The 26,498-nt window shown below is 42.2% G+C and overlaps 2 protein-coding genes across 2 annotated transcripts; both read right to left on the minus strand.

Annotated features, from left to right (window-relative positions):
* Window positions 1-2,343: 2,343 nt before the first annotated feature.
* Window positions 2,344-12,214, minus strand: RXYLT1 (ribitol xylosyltransferase 1). Its single transcript, XM_069853117.1, has 6 exons — window positions 12,072-12,214; window positions 9,642-9,812; window positions 8,546-8,648; window positions 5,462-5,776; window positions 3,832-4,002; window positions 2,344-2,841 (listed from the first exon to the last, which is right to left on the minus strand). Exons 1-6 carry the CDS (start codon window positions 12,208-12,210, stop codon window positions 2,424-2,426), a joined length of 1,317 nt encoding a protein of 438 aa, XP_069709218.1. The 5' UTR covers window positions 12,211-12,214; the 3' UTR covers window positions 2,344-2,423.
* A 2,086-nt stretch (window positions 12,215-14,300) lies between these two features.
* ACTR6 (actin related protein 6) lies at window positions 14,301-24,928 on the minus strand. The gene is made up of 11 exons (XM_069852873.1): window positions 24,684-24,928; window positions 24,012-24,129; window positions 21,251-21,319; window positions 19,731-19,854; window positions 18,794-18,929; window positions 18,650-18,706; window positions 17,919-18,017; window positions 17,665-17,743; window positions 16,466-16,637; window positions 15,383-15,521; window positions 14,301-14,578 (listed from the first exon to the last, which is right to left on the minus strand). Exons 1-11 carry the CDS (start codon window positions 24,749-24,751, stop codon window positions 14,449-14,451), a joined length of 1,191 nt encoding a protein of 396 aa, XP_069708974.1. The 5' UTR covers window positions 24,752-24,928; the 3' UTR covers window positions 14,301-14,448.
* Window positions 24,929-26,498: the final 1,570 nt, after the last annotated feature.

Raw genomic sequence — 26,498 nt, forward strand, 5'->3', positions numbered from 1 at the left:
TCTGGATCCAAATAGGGCACAGAACTAATGATTTTTTCAAAGGAGAAAAATCAGGAAGTAAAACCAAGAGAACTGCAATCTCTCTCAGAAATTGCACAGTGGAATAAGGAAATAATTAAAATACTAGCAGCCTGCCTAATGTCAGGAGCCCTCTCTTGGCTTCAAGAGGTTTTGCTCTCTTTGCTCCATTAGCACTGGAAACAGAACACAACGAAGTACTGCTAGTACTAATTCCTGTTGGGCTGAAGCAGGTGAATTTGAAGCATCGAGAATTGGTTAAATATAGATAAAATGCAGATAACTTCCCTTTGAACTCCAAGAGCAGGCAAGTAACTGGGATGTGAATTCCTGCTAAAACTTTGGTGCATGTCTTGCCCTCCCTTAAGATACAATTGACACAAGTTTGGAAATAAACTCACACATCACTTAAAAATAAACACACAAATAATAGCATGTTTCTTCTGATCATGAAGTAAAACACCAAATTTTTCAGACTTTGACTTGCGTATCATTACAACTTTTTAGGAGCTGCAGCCTGTTTTATAAGAATCTAGACTGACTGGAAAAAGCCTCTCTCTTAGCTGTATTTGTAGTTCCTTGAAATTCTGCAGTATTGCCAAGGGATCTGCTGACTACAGATTGAAAAGCACTGCTCTAGATCATGGCTCTGCAGCTTTACAGCTTCTGTAAAGGATTCTGCTAGAGGGGAACTATAGCAATGACGCTACTCTTCTGCGGATACTCAAGCTTCCTCAAACCCGTAGTGCTGTGCACTACGCTGCAGACGGCTACCTCAGATCCTCTGTATGGAAATTTATTTTAAGTTTGGTCTAACAAGGTCCAGCTCTAAGCAGGGCTCTTAACTCAATGCTGAGTTGTGATAGCTGTACTTGCAGTTTCAACTGAATGGACAATATTTGCATTGTATTGCTACTGCATGATGCTTCAGATAAATTGTGTGGATAATAGTCATGAGAAATTCATGTGAGCCACGCAATTCAGATTATTTGTCTTCTGAAAGCATTAGCACACGGAATGCACGTTCCTAAAAATTCAGGTGTTCTCAAACATACTTTATCCCAGATCTAGAGCAGACACCACGAATATCATCCAGTGTTAGCAAACTAAAACCCAGTGTCAATTTAGGTCTGTTTAGTTTTTAGGGGATGAGGTTTTTTGGTTTGTGGTTTTTTGTTACAGTTTTTTTGTTTGGTTTGGTTAGTTGTTTTTTTTTACTCAGAAGGGATGCAGGAAAACTAGTGGAAAAAAAGTACTCATCTGATACACAAGCCAGAACGAGACAGCATCATTACACAAATTAATATTACTGAGCAGTACAGTTGCACTGGCTTTTGAATTCCTGCATGAGAATGAACCCATATGGAATGCTGATATTTAAAGACAGAAACTGGCTATTACGCCCCCTTCAATCTGGCAATGTTGTGCATGCACTAACACCGCTCATCTGAACACATGGAAGATAACAGCTTACACTCGTTTCTGATGTACAAGAACAGTAACAGTCCCTTTGGCTACATGTAACAAAACTGGTTGAAACTGTCTGTTGCACACGAAGTATCATGACCATACAATATAACTTCTGCCACCTTTTGGAAATGACGAGTTTTAGCAGGTTTTAGGAAATCAGGAAAAGCTACAAGCAAATTCATTTTCAAGGCCTGGTGTTCAGATTGTGCAGATGTAACTGCAGGTAACAAATGCTCCCACAGCCGAACTTCAGAAAGATACATCACAAGACTAAATGAAAAAGAAAGAAAGCAATTTCGATATCTGAAATTAAAGGGGAAACATCTTGCTATAAAATATTTCTAAGAAAGAGTTCTCTACCTTTACCTTGAAATATACATTTTTATTCCACAGTGTTTAATTAGCTTTACAGCCACTTTCTTGGAAATGAAACGTCAATCAAGTAAAGAGTTTACACTTTCCAAACAAGCACTTACCAGGATACATCTTAATGATTGTACCAACCCCAGCAATTTTGCTTTAATTACACTTCTCTTCTTCAGTCTACATAATAAATTACTCTGTACCATACAACTTTCATTCTTCTCTTTTCTTTAAATACAACTGTTGTACTCACATTGAATTTTAACAAGTTCACACACTCAAAGATATTCTCCTAAGAAAGAATTTACCGGTTCACACACCAACATGGAAATTGTAAAAACAGTAATAAAATTGTTGTCATCCTTACAGACTACCACCCTGTGAAGTTGACACCCTCTTTGAAAACTGTTAAGGATGGAGGGCCAAACATAGCTTTTCGCTAAGCTAGTGCAATTCTGTTGACTTCAAAAGGAATACATCAGCCCTGTGAGATTTCTTTTGTATAAAAGATTCCTTGGTAGGTTAATTGAAATTAAGCTTTCAGTCTATTCTAGATTGTCAAAAGCGGCAATTTATCCTTTATCACTGGGCAAAAATGATTTTTCCAAAGCATTAATAAATTTCTGTCTCATCCGTGCTTTGAAATTTCGATACCATTCTATAAGTTTTTTTCTCCTTTGAATCTTTTCTTGTAAGCTCATTTTTTTTTCTTTCTCTAGAACAGCAGGAAGGTCTTCCCAGTTTTTAATAAAGATAAATGGAGCCCCCATGGCTTTTAGTAATTGTAATGGAGCACTGTGGTGCATTGATGAATTTCCACAATCACCTGGTGTCATTACATCTTCTATAACAGGTAGTGATCCATATGAACAAGCTTCATAAATTCTATAGCATTCTGTATTTATTCCCACTGGACACAACGTCAAGTCACTCTGCAGCAAGGCATCTTGATAGTTTTTGAAACTTTCATTTGTTTCTTGAGGCTGCCACCTGGGAAAACAAAGAGGTTGAAAATTAACATTTTTCCTACAGGCACTGTAATGAAAAAAATAGAGATATGCTTTAATTTCAATCATTTATAAAACTGGGAATGCTGTCAATGTAAAAATTTTATATAACTCACACAATCAATAGGTTTTTACTTTCAGTTTTAGCCATTCCTAAAAAGTCTTCTAAAAATTTATTAAAAATGTCACTGTTAAAAACAGATTGTGACACTTTTTAGATATGGTCTTTTGAGGAAATTGTTAATTCTTAGAAGTGCAAGAGGCAAATTGAAACATCATTTTAAATCTGCAGGACTACTTGGTTGATGCATATGTCAATTTACTTCAGAGCAGAGCTCAGAAATAGACACAGAGGGAGAAACTCAATAAACTTTCTAATGATTTCTTTGGCCTCAGACACTTTAACTCATCTGCCTGAAGTGCCTCAGAACATCCATGAGATAAGAGTTTATGTCACAGATACAATCCATCTCCTGTTTCTTCATCAGGGTAGCTGAGGTGTTGCTTGGCAAAATTAAGAAATACAATCAGAACTCAATTCCTGTTAGTCAAAAGTTCTGTTCTACCTACTTGAAATGGAAAAGCCACACCGTACAGATTAAATCCACTTTCTTATACGGAAGGCAACAAAATACAGCTGTCTTTTTCTTCTAATAAGATATTAATACACACAAGGTGCAAGACAAACATTTCTTCTTCCATCATAATAAATGTATATAAAAAAAAATATGGCCTTTATATGTAGCACACATTGGAAATTTTTCTAAGTATTTAAAAACGTGCTTTATGTAAAATACAGTAACAGAATGGCTATTACATTATTAAGGCCTATATAGTCTCAGCAATGTTCTCTTTTTTAATGATGACTGGTTATTTTTATTTGTACTATTTTTTAACACTCGGGAAAAGATTTAGTAATAACGTACTAGGCAAAAAAGCCTGAATATTTTAAAAGAGTAAATCAAAGTCTTACTGTTCTCTGGCTGCAATCCAGCAAAGTTTATCAAGCCCGTCCTGCTTCAGAATTCCCATTAGGGTCTCCCTAGAAGAGTTCTTATAAATTGTTCCTAAGAAATTACATAGATGTGATCTTGGGTCATGTAGCATTGACCAGCTGGGTTCTACAACTGGAAAATTTCTGTACCTGTAAAAACAATGTACAGGTTAGACAATGACATGTTTTCTGTCAAAGAAAAAACATTTCACATCATTATTTTATCTTCACTGGAGCAGATTCTAAGGCTAAAACCATCTAATTGTTGCCAACATACATCTATAACCACAGACAGACCCACAGGAAAAACAGTACAAGCTCTGCCCTAAAAGTTGGTCTTTGTTCCCCTCATCCTCACCAGTCTCTTCACAGACATTTAAGAATACTTATGTCTTCTTTCGACACCAGAGACATTATGTGTGCATGTTACAAAATGTCCTTGAGAAATTTGTCTTTTCAAAAGCAGCTGTTCTTGATGCAACCATTAGTTTTGACTGGAACACCCAGGTTAATGGTAACTATGGAGGTTAAGTCTCAGCTACCTTAATTTCTGGGCATCCTAACCACTGGTAGACTCTTAAAGGAAAATCTCACTTTTATCTGGGTGGATTTCATTAATCTAATCTTTTGGCTACTAAATAACTCATTGTACAAGCTATTTAACTTGTCTGGTTGGACTCAACAAAACCAATGCAAAGTCCTGGTATCCAATATAAACTGTATGCCACCTTTTTAGATGTGTTTTTACCATATCAGACATTTTTATTTTTCTGATTGATTCCTCAAATAGTCCATCACTTATTTTGGTCAGCACAACAGCTAATGAAACATTGCCTCAGGTGGCACTAACTTTTTCATTGCTTGAAGTTCATTTTTTTTTTTCTGGAACAGATGAATATTAAAAAGAGTTTCTGCTCCTCTGCATTCTCAGATTAAGATATTCCTTCTAATGTTATTTATTCTGATGGATTGCTGTTCTTCCACTTGCCTGTTGTTTTACACATTAGGAAGAAATTCTTTATGATGAGGGTGGTGAGGCACTGGCACAGGTTGTCCAAGGAACTTGTGGCTGCCCCATCCCTGGAGGTGTTCAAGGCCAGGTTGGATGGGGCCTTGGGCAGCCTGGGCTGGTGGGAGGTGTCCCTGACCATGGCAGGGGGGTTGGGACTAGATGATCTTTAAGGTCCCTTCCAACCCAAACCATTCCCTGATTATATTATTCCATGGTTCTAAGTAAAGCTGTACCCTGATCTCAGTTGTTTACTGGTTTCAATGGCAGTTTCTACTTTATTTCACAGTGATTTTCCTCCTTGCCATTTATGGTTCCTTCTGAAAGGAAGTTGTTGAGAGGAGGGAGCCACAACAGGGGATTAAAAAGTACCACCGACACCATCCCCTTCCCTTCCTAAACAAGCAGTACTTGGAACTTAATTTCATAAATATCTTCTAAATCCCCATGTCAATTCTTGATTTAGAAGATCATGAGTAGGATTGCGTTCTACAATTTACTATGATTGTTTTGTGTATCAGCAGTAACATTCAGACATATTTTCCATACCTCATGCATAACAATTAAGTTTCAGTTGTAATTTATGTCTATAGCACTTACGTAGCTACTCCTAAAGGCCACTGGAAAATATCTTCTTCATTTACCAATGCACAGTCATATGTAATGAAGAGCAGATTTACAAATCCTCCATGCCTTTTCAGGTACGGTTGAATCCATTCATTGTTGCATTGCTCATTTCCAAGCAGCACAACTGCTACATGCTGTATTTTGTGAGTCTGAATTAATGTTTGTGCGTAATGCAACCACTGAGTGGCATAAGTGATCTTTGCCTTTTCTCTTCCATTCAGAACTAGCACAACATTTTCAGCTTCAACTGAGAAGTAGTCAGGAACTACAGACGGACCAGTGATGAAGCTGTGAAAACCAAAACACAAACTATTAAACACCCCTAAGTCAAAACAATGACCTTAATCCTCTAAACAGCCTTACTACACAGCCTGTACTCCAGAAATTATTTTTTATTTCAATAAAGTAAACCAATATACTGAAAAGTAACTGTGCAGCTGTAACCAGTTCTGTCCTTAGTACCTACAGCTTAACATAGGAATAAAACTTCATCTCAAGGCCAGGTTGGATGGGGCCTTGGGCAGCCTGATCTAGTGGGAGGTGTCCCTGCCCATGGCAGGGGGGTTGGAACTAGATGATCTTTAAGGTCCCTTCCCAAACTATGCTATGATTCTATGATCTTTATTCAGAAAAAAAGGAGATATAGATTTAAATGAAAATAAGGTATTTTGTCAATAAATCAGATCTACTACCATATTCAAACAACAAAAGGCAAGCAAATCAATCAACTTGGTAAAAAAAAAAGCGCTTACATGTACACTAAAGGTCAAACTTTTTCTTAATTCCAGTATTAACCAATGAATACTGTGTCAGAACAAGAGAGAGGCCCTCCCAAAAATCTGTAAGAGTATATTAAAACAGATGTCATCATGAGGGACAGTTAACTGGTCTGGCATGCCAATTTTCTTTGTAATTTTGGTTAAGAAAAAATCCACAGTGTCATCTGATGCTGAGTAGAAGCTATAGCACAAGAGTTACCTATCTAAATGTAAAATTCTGTTGCTTGCGTGACCCAGGTCAGGCTTGAGGCTCTGATATAAACAAAAAAGCATAAACATTTTAAGGTAGAAAATGGTATTTCTACATCTTGCACAATGTATCTAACGGAGGAATTTCAATCACGTAGCAGAATTGCTAAATCACTAGTCATTTACAAGTATCTGACAAAAGCCATTTATGAACTGCAATGGAGCAAACCATCATCTGTCAGCTTCAGCTCTTCCGTTAACAGACAAATGTCCAAATGCAAAGGATTAGTCATTATACTGCTCAGGAAAAGAGGGCAGGGGAAAAAACCCTAGCAATATATTTATATTTTTTAAACAATCAATAAAGTGTTAGTTCTCTATGTCTGCTGCATTTGACATCAGAAAATACCAGCAAATAAAATCTCTAATACTCATTTTGGAGTTTTAGAAAGCAAACATTTTTTACTGCAGCGTCAGATGCATGAGAGATAATTCCACCAATCAAGCATAACAAGACAAAAGATGGTTACAGAATGTATTTCGCATCCGCATACATATGTGTAACATTTCCCAGAAATCTTATGCATATTCTATTTCTTTCCATGGACTAATTTTAATGTTACGAATTTCACAACATCCAAATCTCCACTAATTGGGACAGTATCACTTCCTGTCTGATTTTGCACTCTTTAGATACAGACTATAAACGAAGATGATTACAGAAGACACATCTATTCAGCACATATCATACTTAACACAATACATTTTAATTTCTCAAGAGACCAGTGTCTGGAAAAACATTGTTTGAAAGAACATGCTATCTGAGGGACATTCTGTCTGTAATTTTCAAAAAAAACAGTTACTTAAATGAGACTTAAATTAGAAAACTGATTCTACTTTAGCTTAAATCAGAATATTCCACTGTCATAGCAGTAACTACTTCGTGTATAACATCGCTAGAGTGCTTTAGCTTCCAGCAAAACTCAATTTAGAACATGAGTTTTAACTAATTTATTAAGGAATGACCATGAACTTTAACTCATGAAGTGCTGAGACTGACATCTAATTTCAGTTCAAGTGTGCATAGTGAGGAAAAGAAAATTCACAGCAAATGCTGTAAAAACTACTCCAGTGAAGCTATCTGAAGCAGACTGACCTTAGGCAAGCATATTCTAAACCTGAGTTAAGCCAACATGCTGCCAGCTTGGTGACAGTTGCATAGATTGGAGCCAAGATTCATGACACTCATGATTTGGAATTAAGACTTCTAACAGATTAAGTTTAAACCAGGTAAAGACTTAAATCCAACATTCAGCAGACAACGTGAAAAGACTCCATTTAGTTTAACAGACAATGAGAAAAGAATCACTCACCAAATAATGTAAAATATTTCACAACCAAAATCCATTTTTAAAGCAAATGTTTCAAGTTAATTTTCCTTCACATACAAAAATTTGCTTTGCGAATCAAGTAGTTAACCAAATGCTATGTCTCACAGACTGCTTTTGTTTTAAGTCAAAACAAACTATGATTTTGATATTATTCCATTTATGAATAAATTAGTGAAGCCGCTTTTGCCTGAATATAACAGAAACCAATTAGCAGGAGATATTGTCTTGCCTCAAACCCCCAAGCTTCTTTCTGTCAACTGTCAGCCCCAAACCCCAGTTCTTAAGACTCTTCACAGGGTTGTATTTCTTCTCCTCCTGTGGTCTCCTGCCTGTCCTCCCTCTCAGTGCTGGTTAACTCTTCCCACATTTCTTTCAAATACACAAATTTTCATAAAACAGCAGATGAAAGTGCCCCCTAGTGTTCCAATTTTTAATAGCAACATATGTAGGCTAGAATGTTCTGATTTTATCAAGTATGCGTAGCCATTCCTTGTGATAATTTTGAATGAGAAGTAGTGTGCATATTCTTCAGTTGCCAAAACACAATAAACTTCAAGTATTTGCAACTGATATTAAAATAACTGCAGCTTTGAGAATAGACAAAATAATATACCCGTGCATCTTACAGAGTTCTTTAACTTTCCAATAGATTTTTTGTTAATGTTAACAAAACTGAGTCAATATCATGCAGCTAGTACCTGAAATATGTTTTTCCTACTGTTTGGCTTCCTTCTCTCCACTGTGCAGTCACATCAGCCGGCTCAAGGTGCCCTTCAAATATATGTTGCCAAAGGTAAAGACCTACGTACATGAAGATAAAACGGAGAATTTGAGTGCATGGATCTTCCTTACTGTCATGCTCCTAGCAAATAAAAGAACAGTATTTCTGGGAAATGAAAAAGCATAACAACGTAAGAACTTGGGAAAGAAATGTCAGGGCATCTTATCTAGTATAGACATTGCTTCTCAAATTCCATATGGATCCATATGATGATTTTTTCACACATGAGGCATTTAAAAAGGTTCTTTGGTGGTCAAAATATCAGTAGATGAAGACTTATCACACCATCAGCTCTGTTAGCATCTCTTGTTGGTACATGTACCAATTAAAAATGAGCAAATGTTAATCAGCATTTTAAGGATAAACTTTTGTGAAACACATCAAATTTCTGTGATGGGGCGCATGACCATATAATACACCAACGTGTGCTACATGAGTGCTCAAATGAAGCTGGAACATTTACTTTTAAAAGAAAGCTAAAATAAGAACAACAACATGTTCAGCAGTAGTTAAAGAGCTTGAGAGAACCTTGGCACCCAGTTTATGTAGGGAGGAAACTCCGCGTCTTCTACAATAGAAGAATTTTCAATTCATTGGTGGCAGGACTACTGCAGTACACAAAATGTCTTATTTTTCACTGTGCGATGCTTTATTTCACAAAGTGTAAACGTGACAAAAAATATTCTGTTCTTGCCAACTAAGAGGCCTGTCCTTGTGTTATATTTTAAATTAGCTTGGATTAAAAAATTAACGGTGTTTTCTCTGCCACTTGAGCCGTTTTCTTTGACAGATATGAAAAACAGCTTTGAAAAAGAACTGATAGGAAGAAACTGGAGTCAATTTTTTTATACTGGCATTAAAATAATATTGAGTAACAGCTACCAGTTCCTTACCATTCTTCATGTACAGATATCCACATAATCTAATCATAGACATACATTTCAGTAATTAACAATAAAGGCAGAGAAAAGTAATATATGAGAATGGTTAAGTCATTGATTACATCTGCTTACCAATTGCTGCTTTGCCCCAAACCTGTACTTTAAGACTAGTTTCTTCTAGATGAGATCTTGCATTTTTTATCATCTGAAGATTAGCTTCGTATCTTTGCTGTGAAGCAACCTGTTCATTTTTCTCATCTCCTTCCCATGGATTCCACTCTTCATTTCCCAAGGAAACGTGTGCTAAGAAACCCAAAAGCATAATTTGCATAAAAGAGCACATTCACAAGTTTAGAAAACCAATGGAATTTTCTTGAACTCAACAAGCCTGACATGAGCTGGCAACACACACTTGCAGCCCAGGAGTCCAAGAACATGATGCGCTGCATTGAAAGTGTGGCTAGCAAAACGAGGAAGGCAATTCTGCCCCTCTGTTCCCTTCTTCTGAGACCTCATCTGGAATATCGTGTCCAGTTCTGGAATCCTCAACATAAGAAGAATATGGAGCTGTTGGAGCGGGTCCAGAGGAGGCTACAAAGATGATCAGAGGGCTGGAGCACAGGCTGGAGCACCTCCCATATGAGGACAGGCTGAGGTAGTTGGGGTTGTTCAGCCTGGAGAAGAGAAGGCTCCGGGGAGATCTTATAGCAACCTTCCAGTACCTGAAGGGGCTACAAGCAAACTGGGGAGGGACTGCTTACAAGGGCATGGAGTGATAGGATAGGGGGAATGGCTTTAAATTGGATGGGGGAATATTTAGATCATAGAATCATAGAATCACTAGGCTGGAGAAGACCTCTTGGATCCCTGAATGCAACCATTCCTATCTGCCACTAAGCCATGTCCCCGAGTACCTCATCCACCCATCTTTTAAACACCTTCAGGGATGGTGACTCAACCACCTCCCTGGGCAGCCTCTGCCAGTGCCTGATGACCCCTTCTGTGAGAATTCCTTTCTGATGTCCAGGCTGAACCTCCCCTGGTGCAGCTTGAGGCCATTCCTATTCATCCCATCCCCTGATGCTTGAGAGAAGAGGCCAGCTCCCTCCTCGCTACAACCTCCTTTCAGGTAGTTGTAGAGAGAAATAGTGTCTCCCCTCAGCCTCCTCTTCTCAAGGCTGAACACAGAATCACAGAATCACTAGGTTGGGAAACACCTCTTAGATCATCGAGCAATGAATCATAGAATCATAGAATAACCAGGTTGGAAGAGACCCACCGGATCATCGAGTCCAACCATTCCAATCAAACACTAAACCATTCTCCTTAGCACCTCATCCACCCATGCCTTAAACACCTCCAGGGAAGGTGACTCAACCACCTGCCTGGGCAGCCTGTTCCAGTGCCCAATGACCCTTTCTGTGAAGAATTTTTTCCTAATGTCCAGCCTAAACCTCCCCTGGTGGAGCTGGAGGCCATTCCCTCTAGTCCTGTCCCCTGTCACTTGGGAGAAGAGGTCAGCTCCCTCCTCTCTACAACCTCCTTTCAGGTAGTTGTAGAGAGCAATGAGGTCTCCCCTCAGCCTCCTCTTCTCCAGGCTAAACAACCCCAGCTCTCTCAGCCGTTCCTCATAAGGCCTGTTCTCCAGCCCCTTCACCAGCTTCGTTGCTCTTCTCTGGACTCACTCCAGAGCCTCAACATCCTTCTTGTGGTGAGGGGCCCAGAACTGAACACAGGATTCGAGGAGCGGTCTCACCAGTGCCGAGTACAGAGGGAGAATAACCTCCCTGGACCTGCTGGTCACGCCGTTTCTGATCCAAGCCAAGATGCCATTGGCCTTCTTGGCCACCTGGGCACACTGCTGGCTCATGTTCAGTCGCTGTCAACCAACACCCCCAGGTCCCTCTCCTCCAGGCAGCTTTCTAGACAGACTTCTCCTAGTCTGTAGCACTGCACAGGGTTGTTGTGCCCCAAGTGCAGGACCCGGCCTTTGGCCTTGTTAACCCTCATGCCATTGGACTCTGCCCAGCGGTCCAGCCTGTTCAGATCCCTTTGCAGAGCCTCCCGACCCTCCAGCAGATCGACACTTCCACCCAGCTTAGTGTCGTCCGCAAACTTGCTCAGGGTGCACTCGATGCCTTCATCCAGGTCATTGATGAAGACATTGAACAGGGCTGGACCCAGCACTGAGCCCTGGGGAGCCCCACTTGTCACTGGCCTCCAGCTGGATTTCACACCATTTCCCACCACTCTCTGGGCCCGGCCATCCAACCAGTTTTCCACCCAGGAGAGTGTGCGCCTGTCCAGGCCAGAGGTGACAGTTTCTCACTGTTGAGGCCCTGGCCCAGGCTGCCGAGGGAAGCCGTAGCCGCCCCATCCCTGGCGAGGTTCAGGGCCGGCCTGGAGGGCCCCTGCGCAGCCGGTGTGGTGGGAGGTGTCCCTGCCCAGGGCCGGGGGTGGATCTGGATGATCTCCGAGGTCCCTCCCACGATTCGAAGCAGCCTCCCCCCCTCCTGTCCCGGCTCGGTCCGGCCCGGGCAGCCCAGCGCTCTCGGCTCTCACCTCGGGCCCCGCGGCGGTCCCGGGGCGGGCGGGGGGCGGCTCGGCGGGGCCGGAGGAAGACGCTGTAGGCGGCGTAGAGGGAGAAGAGGCCGTAGGCGAGCAGCAAGGCGGAGCAGAGCCGCCGGCGAGCGCCCCGCATCCCGCCGCTGGGGGCGCTGCGGGGCCGCGCGGGGGGGCGGGAGCCAACCCCGCCTGACGGGGGCGGGGAGGGGGTGTCCCGGTCACGTGCCTTTTCGCGGAAATCCAGTGCCTGGTCTATGGCTCCCCGAGGTGTGGGTGCTGTGGGAAAGGCCGAGCTCAGTAATCGATGCCGATTTGATTATTAAGCAGGTATTGCTGAAGGAAGAGATCGCAGAATCACCAGGTTGGAAAAGACCCCCAGGATCATGGAGTCCAACCATTCCTATCAAACACTAAACCCTGCCCCTCAGCGGCTCGTCCACCCGTGCCTTAAACACCTCCAGGGAAGGTGAATCAACCACCTCCCTGGGCAGCCTGTGCCAGTGCCCAATGACCACTTCTGTGAAAAATTTCTTTCTGATCTCTAGTCTGAACCTTCCACTGGCACAGCTTGAGGCCATTCCCCCTTGTCCTGATACTTGGGAGAAGAGGCCAGCTCCCTCCTCTCTACAACCTCCTTTCAGGTAGTTGTAGAGAGCAATGAGGTCTCCCCTCAGCCTCCTCTTCTCCAGGCTAAACAACCCCAGCTCTCTCAGCCGTTCCTCATAAGGCCTGTTCTCCAGCCCCCTCACCAGCTTTGTTGCTCTTCTCTGGACTCGCTCCAAAGCCTCAACATCCTTCTTGTGGCAAGGGGCCCAGAACTGAATGCAGTATTCAAGGTGCGATTTCACCAGTGCTGAGTACAGGGAAAAAATCACCTCCCTGGTTCTGCTGGCCACGCTGCTTCTGATACAAGCCAAGATGGTGCTGGCCTTCTTGGCCACCTGAGCACGCTGCTGGCTGTTGAGCAACACCCCCAGGTCCTTCTCTGCCAGGCAGCTTTCCAGCCACTCTTCCCCAAGCCTGTAGCACTGCATGGGGCTTTTGTGACCCAAGTGCAGGACCCGGCCCTTGGCCTTGTTAAACCTCATGCCATTGGCCTCAGCCCACTGATCCAGCCTGTTCTGATCCCTCTGTAGAGCCTCCCTGCCCTCCAACAGATCGACACTTCGTCCCAGTTTAGTGTCCTATGCAAACTTGCTAAGGGTGTGTTCAATCCCCTCATCCATGTTGTTGATAAAGATATTGAACTGGACTGGACCCAGCACCAAGCCCTGGGGACACCACTTGTGACCGGCCTCCAGCTGGATTTAACTGCATTTACCACCACCCTTTGGCCCCAGCCATCCAGACAGTTTTTAACCCAGCAGAGGCTTTGCCTGATGCCAAGTGTCCTCCACCATCGATGTCGCTGTGGCCTGACCTTGTCTCCACTGGCGTCCGCACTGTGTAGCCTGCCCTGGTTCTTCTGCTGGGGCTCGTGGGGCTCAGTGGGCTCATCGTCAGAGCCTCGATGCTGCTAGGCCTGCTGTGGCCCCGGCAGCACTGAGGGTCGGTGCCTGCAGGGGCAGCGGAACAGGGGAAGGGTCACAGTGCGGGTCAGGGCGGCTGGCAGGGGCTGTGCAGTCGTTGCATTCTGGGGGCAAAACAGCAGAGCATGGGTTGGCTTGGAAGGGACCTTAAAAGGTCACCTGGTTCCATGGGCAGGGACACCTTCCACTAGACCAGGCTCAAAGACTTGTCCAACCTGGCCCTGAACGCCTCCAGCGATGGGGCAGCCACAAGCAGCAACCTGCTCCAGTCCCTCACCACCCTCACAGTCAAACATCTCCTCCCAGTCTCTAGGAGATCCAACACAAAAAAGCCCCAGAGTAATCCTGTAGCTCGGGAACCAGGAGTGGGAGGGGAGTGACAAAGAGAATGTGTTCTAACTGCTCATGGTGAGACAAGGTGCAACTCGATCACTTCACTCAGGATGTGTAGACACAACCTCAAAGAGACATCTTGATATGTGTGTAACACCCCTGCAATTGCATACATGAGTCAGAATAATAGTAATTTCAAACAAAAAAAATCTTGGTTTCTTGTCACTCTGTGTTAGTGTCACACCAGTACAAGAACTCCATGTTTTTCTTGCCTCATGCATTGACATTTTTTGCAATAAGAATAAAATGAAGCTATCAGTAAAACAGAACACCATTAAATGATAATGACCATATTTCACAGCACTAAGCTTGTAAAACTTTATTTTTAAGCTCTGAATTTTTCCCAACCCACTTAAATACAGGAAAGCTAAAACACAGTCATAACCAACAGAAAACAGGTTGTAGCTCAAAGGGTTCCATTCTGAGTAAAGCAATGTACCCAACCACACTGCCTATATATCGAATTTCTCTTCACAGATATTGTGTCCATGTTCTTCATAATCTTCTCTAGTTACTACCATGTCTTCAAAGTCATCGTTTTCAGAAATGAGCTTCCCACCTTCCCAAGAATAAGTAATAGGGCTGAAAAATGAACAGAGTTATTGATACTCATCAGTAAATTCATTTCAAAGAGAATCACGCAGTGAGAATTCCCAAGACTGGTGTTTAGCCATATCTTCTGAAAAAAATAGATTTTTCATTGCTAAAACAACAACTCCAGCTCCAAACAAGTTAGGAGACAAAGTCTGAAATTTTAGCAGGGCTCATTAACTTTGCTTCTTATAAAAAACAAGTGTCTCTTTGAACACAGGTGTGAAGAGGGAGGAAGTGGAGATGTCTTTGTATCTACTTTGCACAGATAATGATTCCTTTATAATATTTAAAAATACTTTTCAAAAACACTCTTAAAAAAGTAAAGATTATTTTATACTTTGGAGATATACTTGGTTTGCCTCCACTGTATCCTCTCTCTGCAAAGATGTTACCCCCTTCCACACACCTGAAGTGGCTACATCAGTAATGGCACAACAGCATTCAGATGCTGAAAATTTTAAGTAAAAAACCAAACTCTACTTTTGCATACTTATGTATCCACTGAACAACAATGCAGAAAAAGTCTAGTCCTGAAAACACACGTTCATACACTAAACTTAAGGAGCCAGAGCACAGGGATGGCAAGTGGTCCCTAACATATCTGATTTGCTGAGGGACATGGTCTAGTGTTTGATAGGAATGGTTGGACTTGATGATCTGGTGGGTCTCTTCCAACCTGATGATTCTTCTGATTTAAAACATCCTTCTTGCACAATTACTATTTAAATTAACCCCTTTACTCAATCTTTCTTTTTAATTAGCAAAGCTTGTTCTGTACAGATTAGAACTTACTTTTCAGGAAGAACAACAGAAACATCATAATCAGTTGGAGTAAGACATCGAACTTCAGCATAAACGCGATCTCTGAATCCTGGAAAGAGGGTGTTTCCCCCAGTCAGAACTATGTTCTTGAAGAAATGAGGCTGCATTTCTATAAAACAGAAAAATCTGTAGTTAGAGGCTAAATAGGTGTTTAAAGTTTTTTCCTAGTTTTATTATGAATTGGAACAGAAGAAATGTGTAGAGAAGAATGTTATGATCATCTAATGAGCACATCAGTTAATTAGTTTTATTGGGAAATACAAGAAAGTGATTCAACACTCTGTTCTTTGTAATTTTTTAGAATCTGGTTTTGACAACTGACATTGTCTTACACTGCCTATTAAATTTCATGTCTGCCAACACAATTCCCCTTTCCAAAGGGACTTGAAATGATAAAGGTTTTTTAAGACTAAAGAATAAAAGGCTCAGTGCTGGCATACTTATGTGGTATCACAAAACCTACCACGTCTTCTTTGTAGTAGTAAGATAAATTACACGTACATCATCTAAAAAATGAAAGCTTTAGTATTACTTCTGCCTAACAATAGTAGTCAGAAAGGTCTGACACTTCAACACAGAAATTACTGAATTGGGTCAGATTAATTTGTCTTGTCAGGTTGATTTTTCTCTTTTTGCAGTGAAGAAAGATGTACTAAGACACAAGTAAACCAAACATCAGGTATATTCCATCATTGGTCAGATAAGTCACCTTGGAAATAGCTGTTAAGAAGAATTAAGTTGACAGCAATTTACTGAAACAAGAGTAGAAACTAATCAAGAAATCGCAAAACTGTGTTTGCCTGACAGGGAATCTTGTAGACAATCAGTTCTAGCATATATGATGCACAACAGAAGATAGAACAGTTCACAACCACTTAATAACTGGCATATGAAGAGCACGAGCTCCTTAAAACACTTTGGTTGCTTGTAAAAAAATCAAAACAACAAACCTACCAAAACCCCACAAAAAAACAACAAAAGAAACAAAAATAACACCACCTCTGCCCGCCTCGGCTCCCATCGCCCACCTTTCAAAATACTTTTAGGTTATACCTTCAGGTAAATTCTGAATAGAATAAACAATGGCTTCTGGAATTCCCATCTCTTGAATACCAATGTCTGAAGGATGGAAGAGTATTTCTGGAACTGCAAATCTTTCATTTGTTAGACGAAGTATTTGTTCGCCAGTCTTGTATTTTCCACTAAGCACCATCTCTTCCCTTGGCTAAATGGAAGACATGAATAGTAGCCACTAATTCGGAAAAGAAATGACATCTTAGAGTACTCAGCTTATCTTTCTCATGTACTGCAGAGGTAGGCAGTATATTCCCCGTTAAGCTGTATTATCAACAAATCTTATCAGAATAGTACATATGCTGGCATTAAATCTGATATGACTTTGCTATTATCAACTGCAGTTTTGCCTGGAGCAAAATAAAATACATATGCACAAGAGTGGACTTAAAATTTCAGGACTGCTTTTGAAAGTATGGCCAACTGAGTAAATGAGATGAAATTGTTAAATTGCCTGCACTGGTATGAAGACTTTTCAGGCTCTTCTATAATAAAACTTTGGACTTTCTAACTATTAGGATATTTACATGAAATTCAGAGAGACTTACAAAAAAGGAACAAAGCACAGAAAACATTTTCCAAGTTAACTTAAAAAACCCTGCAACAATCATGATATCAATAACTTGCCTGATGGAGCATAAGCACAGAAAACCTGAAAGGAGGTTGTAGAGAGGAGGGTGCTGGCCTCTTCTCCCAAGTGACGGGGGACAGGACTAGAGGGAATGGCCTCAAGCTCCGCCAGGGGAGGTTTAGGCTGGACATTAGGAAAAAATTCTTCACAGAAAGGGTCATTGGGCACTGGAACAGGCTGCCCAGGCAGGCGGTTGAGTCACCTTCCCTGGAGGTGTTTAAGGGACAGGTGGATGAGGTGCTAAGGGGAATGGTTTAGTGTTTGATAGGAATGGTTGGACTCGATGATCCGGTGGGTCTCTTCCAACCTGGTTATTCTATGATTCTGTGATTCTATGAGTATTAAATAAAAGAACATAAAATGCAATACTGGAAAAAAACTATGTAATTTTCACCTCAGCTTCCTCAAGAAAATGGGACCTATTAATGCAGAGCACAGCAAGAGGATACAATACAGCATCAGAAAAAAGAACATCCTTCTAACCTCTCTACTGGACTTGTGCAGAGGAACAGTCCAAAAACTACTTAAAAAACCATATTACCATTACCTTACAAAATCCCTTTTTGATTGTGCTGAAGTCTGGCAAAACGTAATCTACCATTACAGTGTTTTCCTCTCCTTTCAGTCTAAAAGAGAAGAATGTAAAATGTAAAAGAATAAAGAACACATTCTAAATCCCAACCAGTTTATACTGACAAGTATTCCTTTGTCTTAACCTGAAGTTTTCCTGATTCTGAGTAAAGTATTACTTGTTTGTTTCACAAGTATCAACTTTTCCCTTTAGCACCATTGTTTACGTACTTGGCAATGTCCATGTCCTTGTAAAAGTCTTGAGAAACATAACACACATCTTCTTTCACTTGATTAATTACATGTGTTTCATCCATTACATGGAGCTGCCTGGGAAAAACAAAAAGCAAAACCACAGAAGTTTCAGAATAATTAAGTCAGCAACACCTGCCCAAGTTTTCCACCGGAGATGAACAACCATAGTTCCCAAATCACAGAAAGCTACTGCCTTGATATCTAAAACTTGTCTTCAATTTATAAAAACATTCCTGGCCTCTGGACTTTAATATTTTCCTATTTCACAGTTCAATAAACACAAATATCTACGAGCCTTTGCTTAATGTTTTCTTAACAAGTATAGCCACAATCCTGCAATCAGTTAGTTGATCCTATTGAATTTTATTTGTGGCACTGACAGAATCAGTAAACTGACTGATGATCTACAGAGACATCTCAGAACATATGTAAGGACTTGTGTAATTGTGAACACACAGGTAACCTCAGCAACTTCAAAAGCATTGGCACTTTGAAAACTAACAGCCTAATTCTTCCAATTGCTTAAGCTCATCTTAATTCATCTTGACCTGAAGCTCAAGGTGGCAGCCAGCAGACGATAACAGACAAAAGCCCCCTTCTCTGTTAAACAGCACTTAGTCTAAAATTCACAGAACTAGTAAGAATATCCCCACAAACATCTGGTTCTTTTCACAGCAGGTCTCAAAAGGATCATGAGCATGTTTTACCTGTAAGAGATAATCTCCTTCAGATGGTTGGTTAAGAGTTTTCCTCCAACATTAATCCTACAGAAAAGAAGTAACACAAGGAATTCTGTCACTATTAACTTCAGACATAGCAAACAGTTTTAGAAAATACATACTGCACATTACCTGACAATTGCCTCTTTCTTCTTTTTACTTCTACAATAAGGTACAATATGTGTAAAGGAGTATCCACTATCCACAATGATACAGCAGAGCTCAGATGGATTATCCCGGAAATACCTGTGTGCACTAAGAGCTCCCGCTGAAATACAGAAAACATTAAATTTTTATATGTACATACACTTTGAGAATTTTAATTGATAAGAGAGTGTACTTGCTTCACATTTTAAATGCCTCTGACAGATTTCCAAGACCTCAATATATAATACCATAGCAAACATATGAATTCATTTTGACAGTGGATAAAAGTCAGTATCACATGTGTCCCCATTTATTAGTTTTCTAGAATTCCAGTCCATATTCAGTTTCCACTCCTAAAGTCCAAGCAGACTGATCATACCACAATTTACCAACCCCATCTAAATGAATATCCTACACCCAGCTGTCTTTCAGAAGAGTTCTGATGCAATCTACACATTTTCTGTAAGATATAATACAATTCATGATTCTAAGGCATTTTATTTGCTAATACAGAACAAAACTAAACAAAAACACCCCCACACCCCTCCCCCCTAAAAAAGGAAAGCTATCAAAGTCTTCATGCAAATCTTTGGTAGACTTTCTCAAATGCTATCTTGTTTCAAAACCTATCTGTTAACTCTGTCATCCTGAGTCTCATCAGATTTTATTTAATTATACATGGTGACACTTTTATGAAACTAGCATAAGAGTACAGGAGGAATTTATAATTAAAAAAATGTCTGCGTAATCCTGTTTGAGTACACATAGGACCATGTTATTTAAAAGCCACGAAGAAAATGAAGTAATTTCTTTACTCTCTTTACAAATATACATGTGTGTGTGGATGCATGCATGTATCTATCTATCTATTCAGAAGGATAACCTTCAAAATATATAAATGCAAACCAGAAGACAGACTCACCATTTACTCTAAGAACTGCTTGAAACTGATATTCTTCAAATAGGATTTCATTCATAGATTCTTGTATTGAACTGAAGTTAAAATAAGGTTCGGTAATTATAATATTGGTATCTACAAAATCCACCTATGAAAAATACATTATGACTGTCATTACACAAAAATTAGAAATAAATACTCCAAAACCATATTTTGAACCAGCAGCTGAAGATTGTGTAAATCTAAAGACAGAATTACCACTTACCATATCTCTGTAGAAGCCAGGCTTAGGAAGTTTTTGGTTTTTTACAGACTTCATGAGCAGTGATACAGCTTTATTGAAGTGATGGGGAAAAACATAAGAGAAAGGAACACCTTCACACATATTCTACTCCTGTTACCACCCTTACACACTGTAATCCAAGATTTTAGAAAGATATCCATAAGGGAACACCACAATGCTAATGTAAGATACTTCTCACTATTCCTGTCAACTATTCCTGTCATCTATTCCTATCCAGAAAGAGAAGTCTTTCCAGCAGCTTAGCACTTGCATCACAAAATCACTCATCTAATAAGCAAAGATGAAGACCTGTGCAAAGCAGAATCAATAATCAAGCTCCCGGTGACCTCTAATAAGGCCAGCAAAAGTTTCTAAATATTCTGCATTTACTGATATCTCCAGCTCCTTTAGAGAGGACTTCAGGGAGTTATTTCAATCAAAGCTCGATATAACCCTAAATATATCACCAGCTGTTTCTCTCCGTAGTCTTCACTCATAAAAAAGAATTAAAACCAAATTCTCCTTAAAAACAGCACTAAATTGTATCTAATACCAAAATTAAAATCAAAGCTAAGTATCAAAAGACAGCACTGTCTATTTTGATGTATGGAGACTAAGATACTTTTAGGGGATACTTGCGTTCTCAGGACCATTCCAGCTCCTAGCTGTTATTAAAAACCAAAACCAATCAGCACATACAGCAACATGGTTTTTTTAAACAGAAATATTAAAAGCGAAGCCTTACTACATTTCTTGTGCTATATCCAGTTTGTGTGATCAATAACAAAAATGCAGGGTCAGATATATTTCTTTTATACATTCAGCTTACTCATAGGCAGAAAACAGTTAGACAGGGCTGGTTCCTTCATGTCTTTGTCTCGGCCTCCTGACTTGTCACTCTCTTGGACACCAACCGTTTCTTGATCTCTAAACCACACTGTATCTCTCTAGAATTGTTATTATTTGTTACTAACTTGAACTCTTAATTATATTGATGCGAATTTCTTAACATATGTGAACCGAATTCAGCACGAATACACAAGACTGAAAATTTTAATGTTTCCTAAATTCCTACACCAGAGTTTAAAGAAAAAATTGTCTTCTATTTGCAGAAAAATAAATCCATGTGATTTCTAATCAAAGGCACTTTCAAAGAGAAAAGTAAGCTCCTCAGTTCTATTCAATATTTGAAGGAGTTATGTGAACTCCATTAGTCAGTACTTAACATACACAAAATCTGTAATTAAAAAAAGGCTCTTACTTGATACATTTCTTTTCCAAAAAGATAATCCCAAACCTGTCTCTGGACATCCCAGTTCACCAAGTAACCCTGAAGGAAAAACAAATAACCCTTTTTAGAAAAACAAATCACACAATGCAGAAATTAAAACCATACTTATTAAATTGACATTTCCATGCTAAGGAGTAAATGTTACACAGGATAAAGAATGTTACAAATATTTCCTATCAATATGCTAAGAACTACACTACAAAAAACTATGTAAATTCTATATCCTATAGACATTATTCTCCATTACGGAAGCCTGTCAGTCTGACTGCAGCGCTGGGGAAGGTTATGTCAGGCAGCATGTACAGGATAACCTGGTGATCAAGCCAGTCAGTACGGGTGTAAGCAAGGCAGGTCCTGATTTCCTTCGGTCACAAGGTGACCCGCTTAGTGGATGAGGGATAGGTTGTTTACCTAGATTTCAATAAAGCCTTTGACACCATTCCTCATAGCATTCTCCTGGAGAAACTGGCTGATCGTGGCTTGGACGAGCATACGCTTGGCTGGATAAAAAACTGGCTGGATGGCCAAGCCCAAAGAGATGTGGTGGGTGGATTTAATACCACTTGGTGGCCGGTCACAAGTGGTGTTTCCCAGGGCTCAGTGTCAGGGCTGATTCTGTTGAATATTTTTATCAACAATATGGATTGATCACAGCCTCAGTAAGCATGCAGACAACAGCAAGCTGATCGGGAGCATTGATCAGCTTGAGGGTAGAAAGCATCTTCAGAGGGATCTGGACAGGCTGGATCGATGTGTCAAGGCAACTGTATGAGGTTCAACAAGGCTAAGTGTTGGGTCTTGCACTTGGGTCACAACAACCCCATTCAACACTACAGACTCATAGAAGAGTGGCTGGAAAGCTGCCTAGTGAAAAAGGACCTAGCAGTGTTGGTTGACAGGTGCTGAACATAAGTCAGCAGCGTGCCCAGGTGGCCAAGGTGGCTAATAGCATCCTGGCTTGTATCAGAAGCGATGTGGCCAGCAGGACTAGGGAAGTGATTGTTCATTTGTACTTGGCACTGGTGAGACCCCTCCTCAACTACTGTATGCACTTTTGGGCCCCTCACTACAGAAAGACCTTGAGGTGCTGGAATGCATGCAAAGAAGAGCAACAGAGCTAGTGAAGGGTCTAGAAAACAAGTCCTGTGAGGACAGACTGAAGGAACTGAGATCGTTTAGTTTGGAGAAGAGGAGGCTGAGGGGAGACCTTACTGCTCTCTACGTGTACCTGAAAGGAGGTTGTAGCAAGGCTGATGTTGGTCTTTTTTCATAAAATCACAGAATGGTTTGAGTTGAAAGGAATCTTAAAGATTAGCCAGTTCCAACACCCCTGCCATGGGCAGGGACGCCTCCCACTAGACCAGGCTGCTCAAGGCCCCATCCACTTTGCCTTGGACACCTCCAGGGATGCGGCATCCATAGCTTCTCTGGGCACCCTGTGCCAGTGCCTCATGAACTTCACAGGAAAAAAAACTTCCTAATATCTAATCTAAATCTTCCCTCTTTCACCTTAAAACCATTACCCCTCATCCTATGACTGCACTCCCTGATAAAGAGCCCCATCCCAACTTTCCCGTAGACCCCCTTTAGGTACTGGAAGGCTGCTATAAGGTCTCCCCAGAGCTTTGTCTTCTCTCGGCTAAACAAGCCTAACTTTCTCAGCCTGTCCTTGTATGGGAGGTGTTGCAGCCCTCAGATCATCTTCATGGTCCTCCTCTGGACTTGCTCTAACCGATCCACATCCTTCCTGTGCTGAGGGCTTCCGAACTGAATGCAGCACTCCAGGTGAGGTCTCACAAGAGCAGAGTAGATAGCCAGAATCACTCCCCTTGACCTGCTGGTCACACTTCTTCTGATGCAGTCCAGGATATCATTGGCTTTCTGGGCTGCAAACGGACACTGCTGGCTCATGTTTGGCTTCTCATCACCTCCAAGTACTTCTCTTCAGGGCTGCTCTCAATCCGTTCTCCACCCAGGTTGTATTTGTGCATGGGATTGCCCCAACCTGGCTCTAGGACCTTACACTTGGCCTTGTTGAGCTTCATGGGGTTAGCACAAGCCCACTTCTTAAGTCTGTCAAGGTCCCTCTGGATGGCATTCCTTCCCTCCAGCATGTCAACACAGCTTGGCGTCATCAGCAAATGTCCCGAGGCAAACTCAATCCCACTGTCCACATTTGTGACAAAGATGTTAAACAATGTTGGTCCCAATACCGACCCCGAGGAATGCCACTCACCACTGGTCTCTACTTGGACACTGAGCTGCTGACCACAACTATCTGAGTGTGACCATCCAGCCAATTCATTATCCACCAACTAGTAAAATGTAGGACAAGAGGAGGCCTTAAGCCATAGGAATAAGTTGTACCACAGGAGGTTTAGATTGGAGATTAGGAAAAACGTCTTCACTCAAAGGGCTGGCACAGGCTGCCCAGGGAAGGGCCTGAGTCACCATCCCTGCAGGGATTTAGGAAACGTGTAGACATAGCGCTTAGGGACATGGTCCAGCAGGTAGACTCCGCACTGTTGGATTTACAGTTGGACTTAGTGATTGTAAAGGTCTTTTCCAAGCAAAATGATTCTCTGGTTTTGTAACTGTTAAATTTCACACTATGTAATTTGATTCTTGTAAGACACTACAGATAACAATTGTGGCATATTGTACCCTAACTGTTCCTTAAAACACAAATTTATATTTGGCTACAATGTTAAACTTAGGATATCTTACTTACTTTCTGAAAAGGAAGAATGTAAAAAAGGCCAGAGGGATCTTTAATTTCATCCAGTTGATTTGCCGTAAAGGTTTTCAAGCGTGCAGTCTTTGATCTGAACTGGCAGTTGGGAATAACGCTGGAAAAGATCGGGAAGTTTCCTATGCATCATGCTTAGGAGACACATTCATTGCCTTTACGCTACCTTCATAAACAGCGCGCCTTCAACAATGTTTTTGCTGCTGCGTTTTGGTTTTAATCCATTTATTGGAGTCAGTTGCGAGGGAAACCTCTAATTCCCAATGCCTGCACTGGCAAACTGCCTTTTGGAAAACTAAACCAAATCAAACTCAGCCCAACCCAACCCCTCCTGCGTGCTGCACTGACAGCACGGGATGGGATCCACCTGACCCATCGCATCCCTGTCCCTCTCGCCCCGGGGTCGCGCTGGGCAAGGGGCGTGGCCAGGGGCAGAGGGGGCGTGGCCGGGGCAGAGGGGGCGTAGCCACAGCATCCCGCATCACGCTCAGGGCAGGGGGCGGGGCCTCTCCGCGTCACGCGCAGGCGCGGTGGCCGCCCCCGTCGCCGCTGAGGGAGAAAGGGGGTCGGGGGGAGCGGTGGGAGGGCGATCGCCGGCGGGGCGACAAGGAGACGCTCGTCCCGTCCCGTCTCGTCCCGCCGCCGGGCCTTTACCTGACGTTCGCGTGGCTGTAGCCGATCTTGGCGTTGTAGGCGCCGTTATCCAGCACCAACGTCGCCATGCTCCCCACGGCGCCGCGGCCGCCGTCCCAGTATTGCTCCGCCACCGCCGTGGATCTCTATGGTTACCATAGAGCGGAGAAGAAGCGCCTCGCGCGCTGCCTGACGGGACACCGGGGGTGCCGCGGGAACCGCCTCCGGCGCGAGACGCCCGGCCCGTCACGTGGTGCGGCCGCGGGCGCCCATTGGTCGGGCGAGAACCGGAAGCTCTCGCCGAAGCGGCGGGCGGGGAAAGCGGCCCCGGCGGCCCCCGCGGCCCCAGCGCGGCGGTTCCGCCCCTTCGTCAGGGCTCAGCCTGTGGAAGCCACCAGAAGGAGGGCGCATCCTAGAGCTCGATAAATGGCAAATGATTGGGCTTGTGTATTGATCAGTAGCAATTGTCTGAGCTTATATATCTTACGAGGAGCGGCTGAGAGAGCTGGGGTTGTTTAGCCTGGAGAAGAGGAGGCTGAGGGGAGACCTCACTGCTCTCTACAACTACCTGAAAGGAGGTTGTAGAGAGGAGGGTGCTGGCCTCTTCTGCCAAGTGACAGGGGACAGGACAAGAGGGAATGGCCTCAAGCTCCTCCAGGGGAGGTTCAGGCTGGACATCAGGAAAAAATTTTTCATGATCAGGGTCCTTGGGCACTGGCAGAGGCTGCCCAGGGAGGTGGTTGAGTCACCATCCCTGGAGGTGTTTAAAAGACTGGCAGACTAGGTGCTCAGGGACATGGTTTAGTGGCAGATAGGTATGGTTGGACTTGATGATCCTGGAGGTCTTTTCCAACCCGGTGGTTCTATGATCTTCGATGCATATTAATTCTGTATTTTCAAAAGCCTTTGGAAGCCATTGGAAGGAGGAGAGTGCATCCTAGAGCCTGATAAATGGCAAATGTTTAAGCTTGTGTATTGATCAATAGCAATTGTCTAAGCTTGTATATCTTATAGTGGTATGTGCCTTGAGAAATGTTTTTCTAAGGGGGACCCGTTGTGCAAGGAATAGGCATACTGCAAGATAAGATATGGAAGCAGGAAAGCCAGTCTGCTGCGTCAGCAGAAAAGGACCTTTTTTTAAAAAAAAAAAAAAAAGTTTGGGCTGCACCCCCTACTACCCCCTCACGTTTGAAAGTTTTATCAATGAGGAAGACTTCAAGCCTTCATCTTTGGACCCCAGGAGGGGTCCTCACAGCCACTCAAAAGACCAACTGTGTATGCAAACGAGGGAGTTGAGATGAAACGATCCAGCACCCTGTCCAGTCGAATCTGGAAATCCTCCAGTGATAGAACTCCACCACATCCCCAGGGAAGATTGTTCCAGTGATTGATTGTTCTCACTATGAAAAAACTCCCTTCCTTATATCAAGATGAAACCTTTCCCAGTGTCATTTGTACCTGTTGGCCCTTGTGAAGGGAGAGCCTCCGTTCTCTTTGTAGCCACCCTTTAAGTACTTGATTACTGGGATGAAGTCCACCTTGAGTGTTTTCCAGGGAGAAAAGACCTGAGTCCTTCTGCCTTTCCTCACAGGGTAGGTTTTCCAGACTTTTGATCGCCCTCATGGCCTTTATTTGGACCCTTTCCAGTCTGTCCACATATCTTTGTGGAATTATGGGAACCAGAGCTGGATACAGTACTCCTGGTGCAGCCTGACAAGTGCTTATCAGAGTGGGATGATGGAAATTCTGTCTCTGCCTCTTACAGGTGCAGCCCGGGATCTGAGTTGCCTTCATTGCTGCAGCTGTAAACTGCTGATGTTGAGCTTGCTCTCCACC

This window comes from Phaenicophaeus curvirostris, chromosome 1, assembly GCF_032191515.1.
Source record: "Phaenicophaeus curvirostris isolate KB17595 chromosome 1, BPBGC_Pcur_1.0, whole genome shotgun sequence".
Lineage (NCBI taxonomy): Eukaryota > Metazoa > Chordata > Aves > Cuculiformes > Cuculidae > Phaenicophaeus > Phaenicophaeus curvirostris.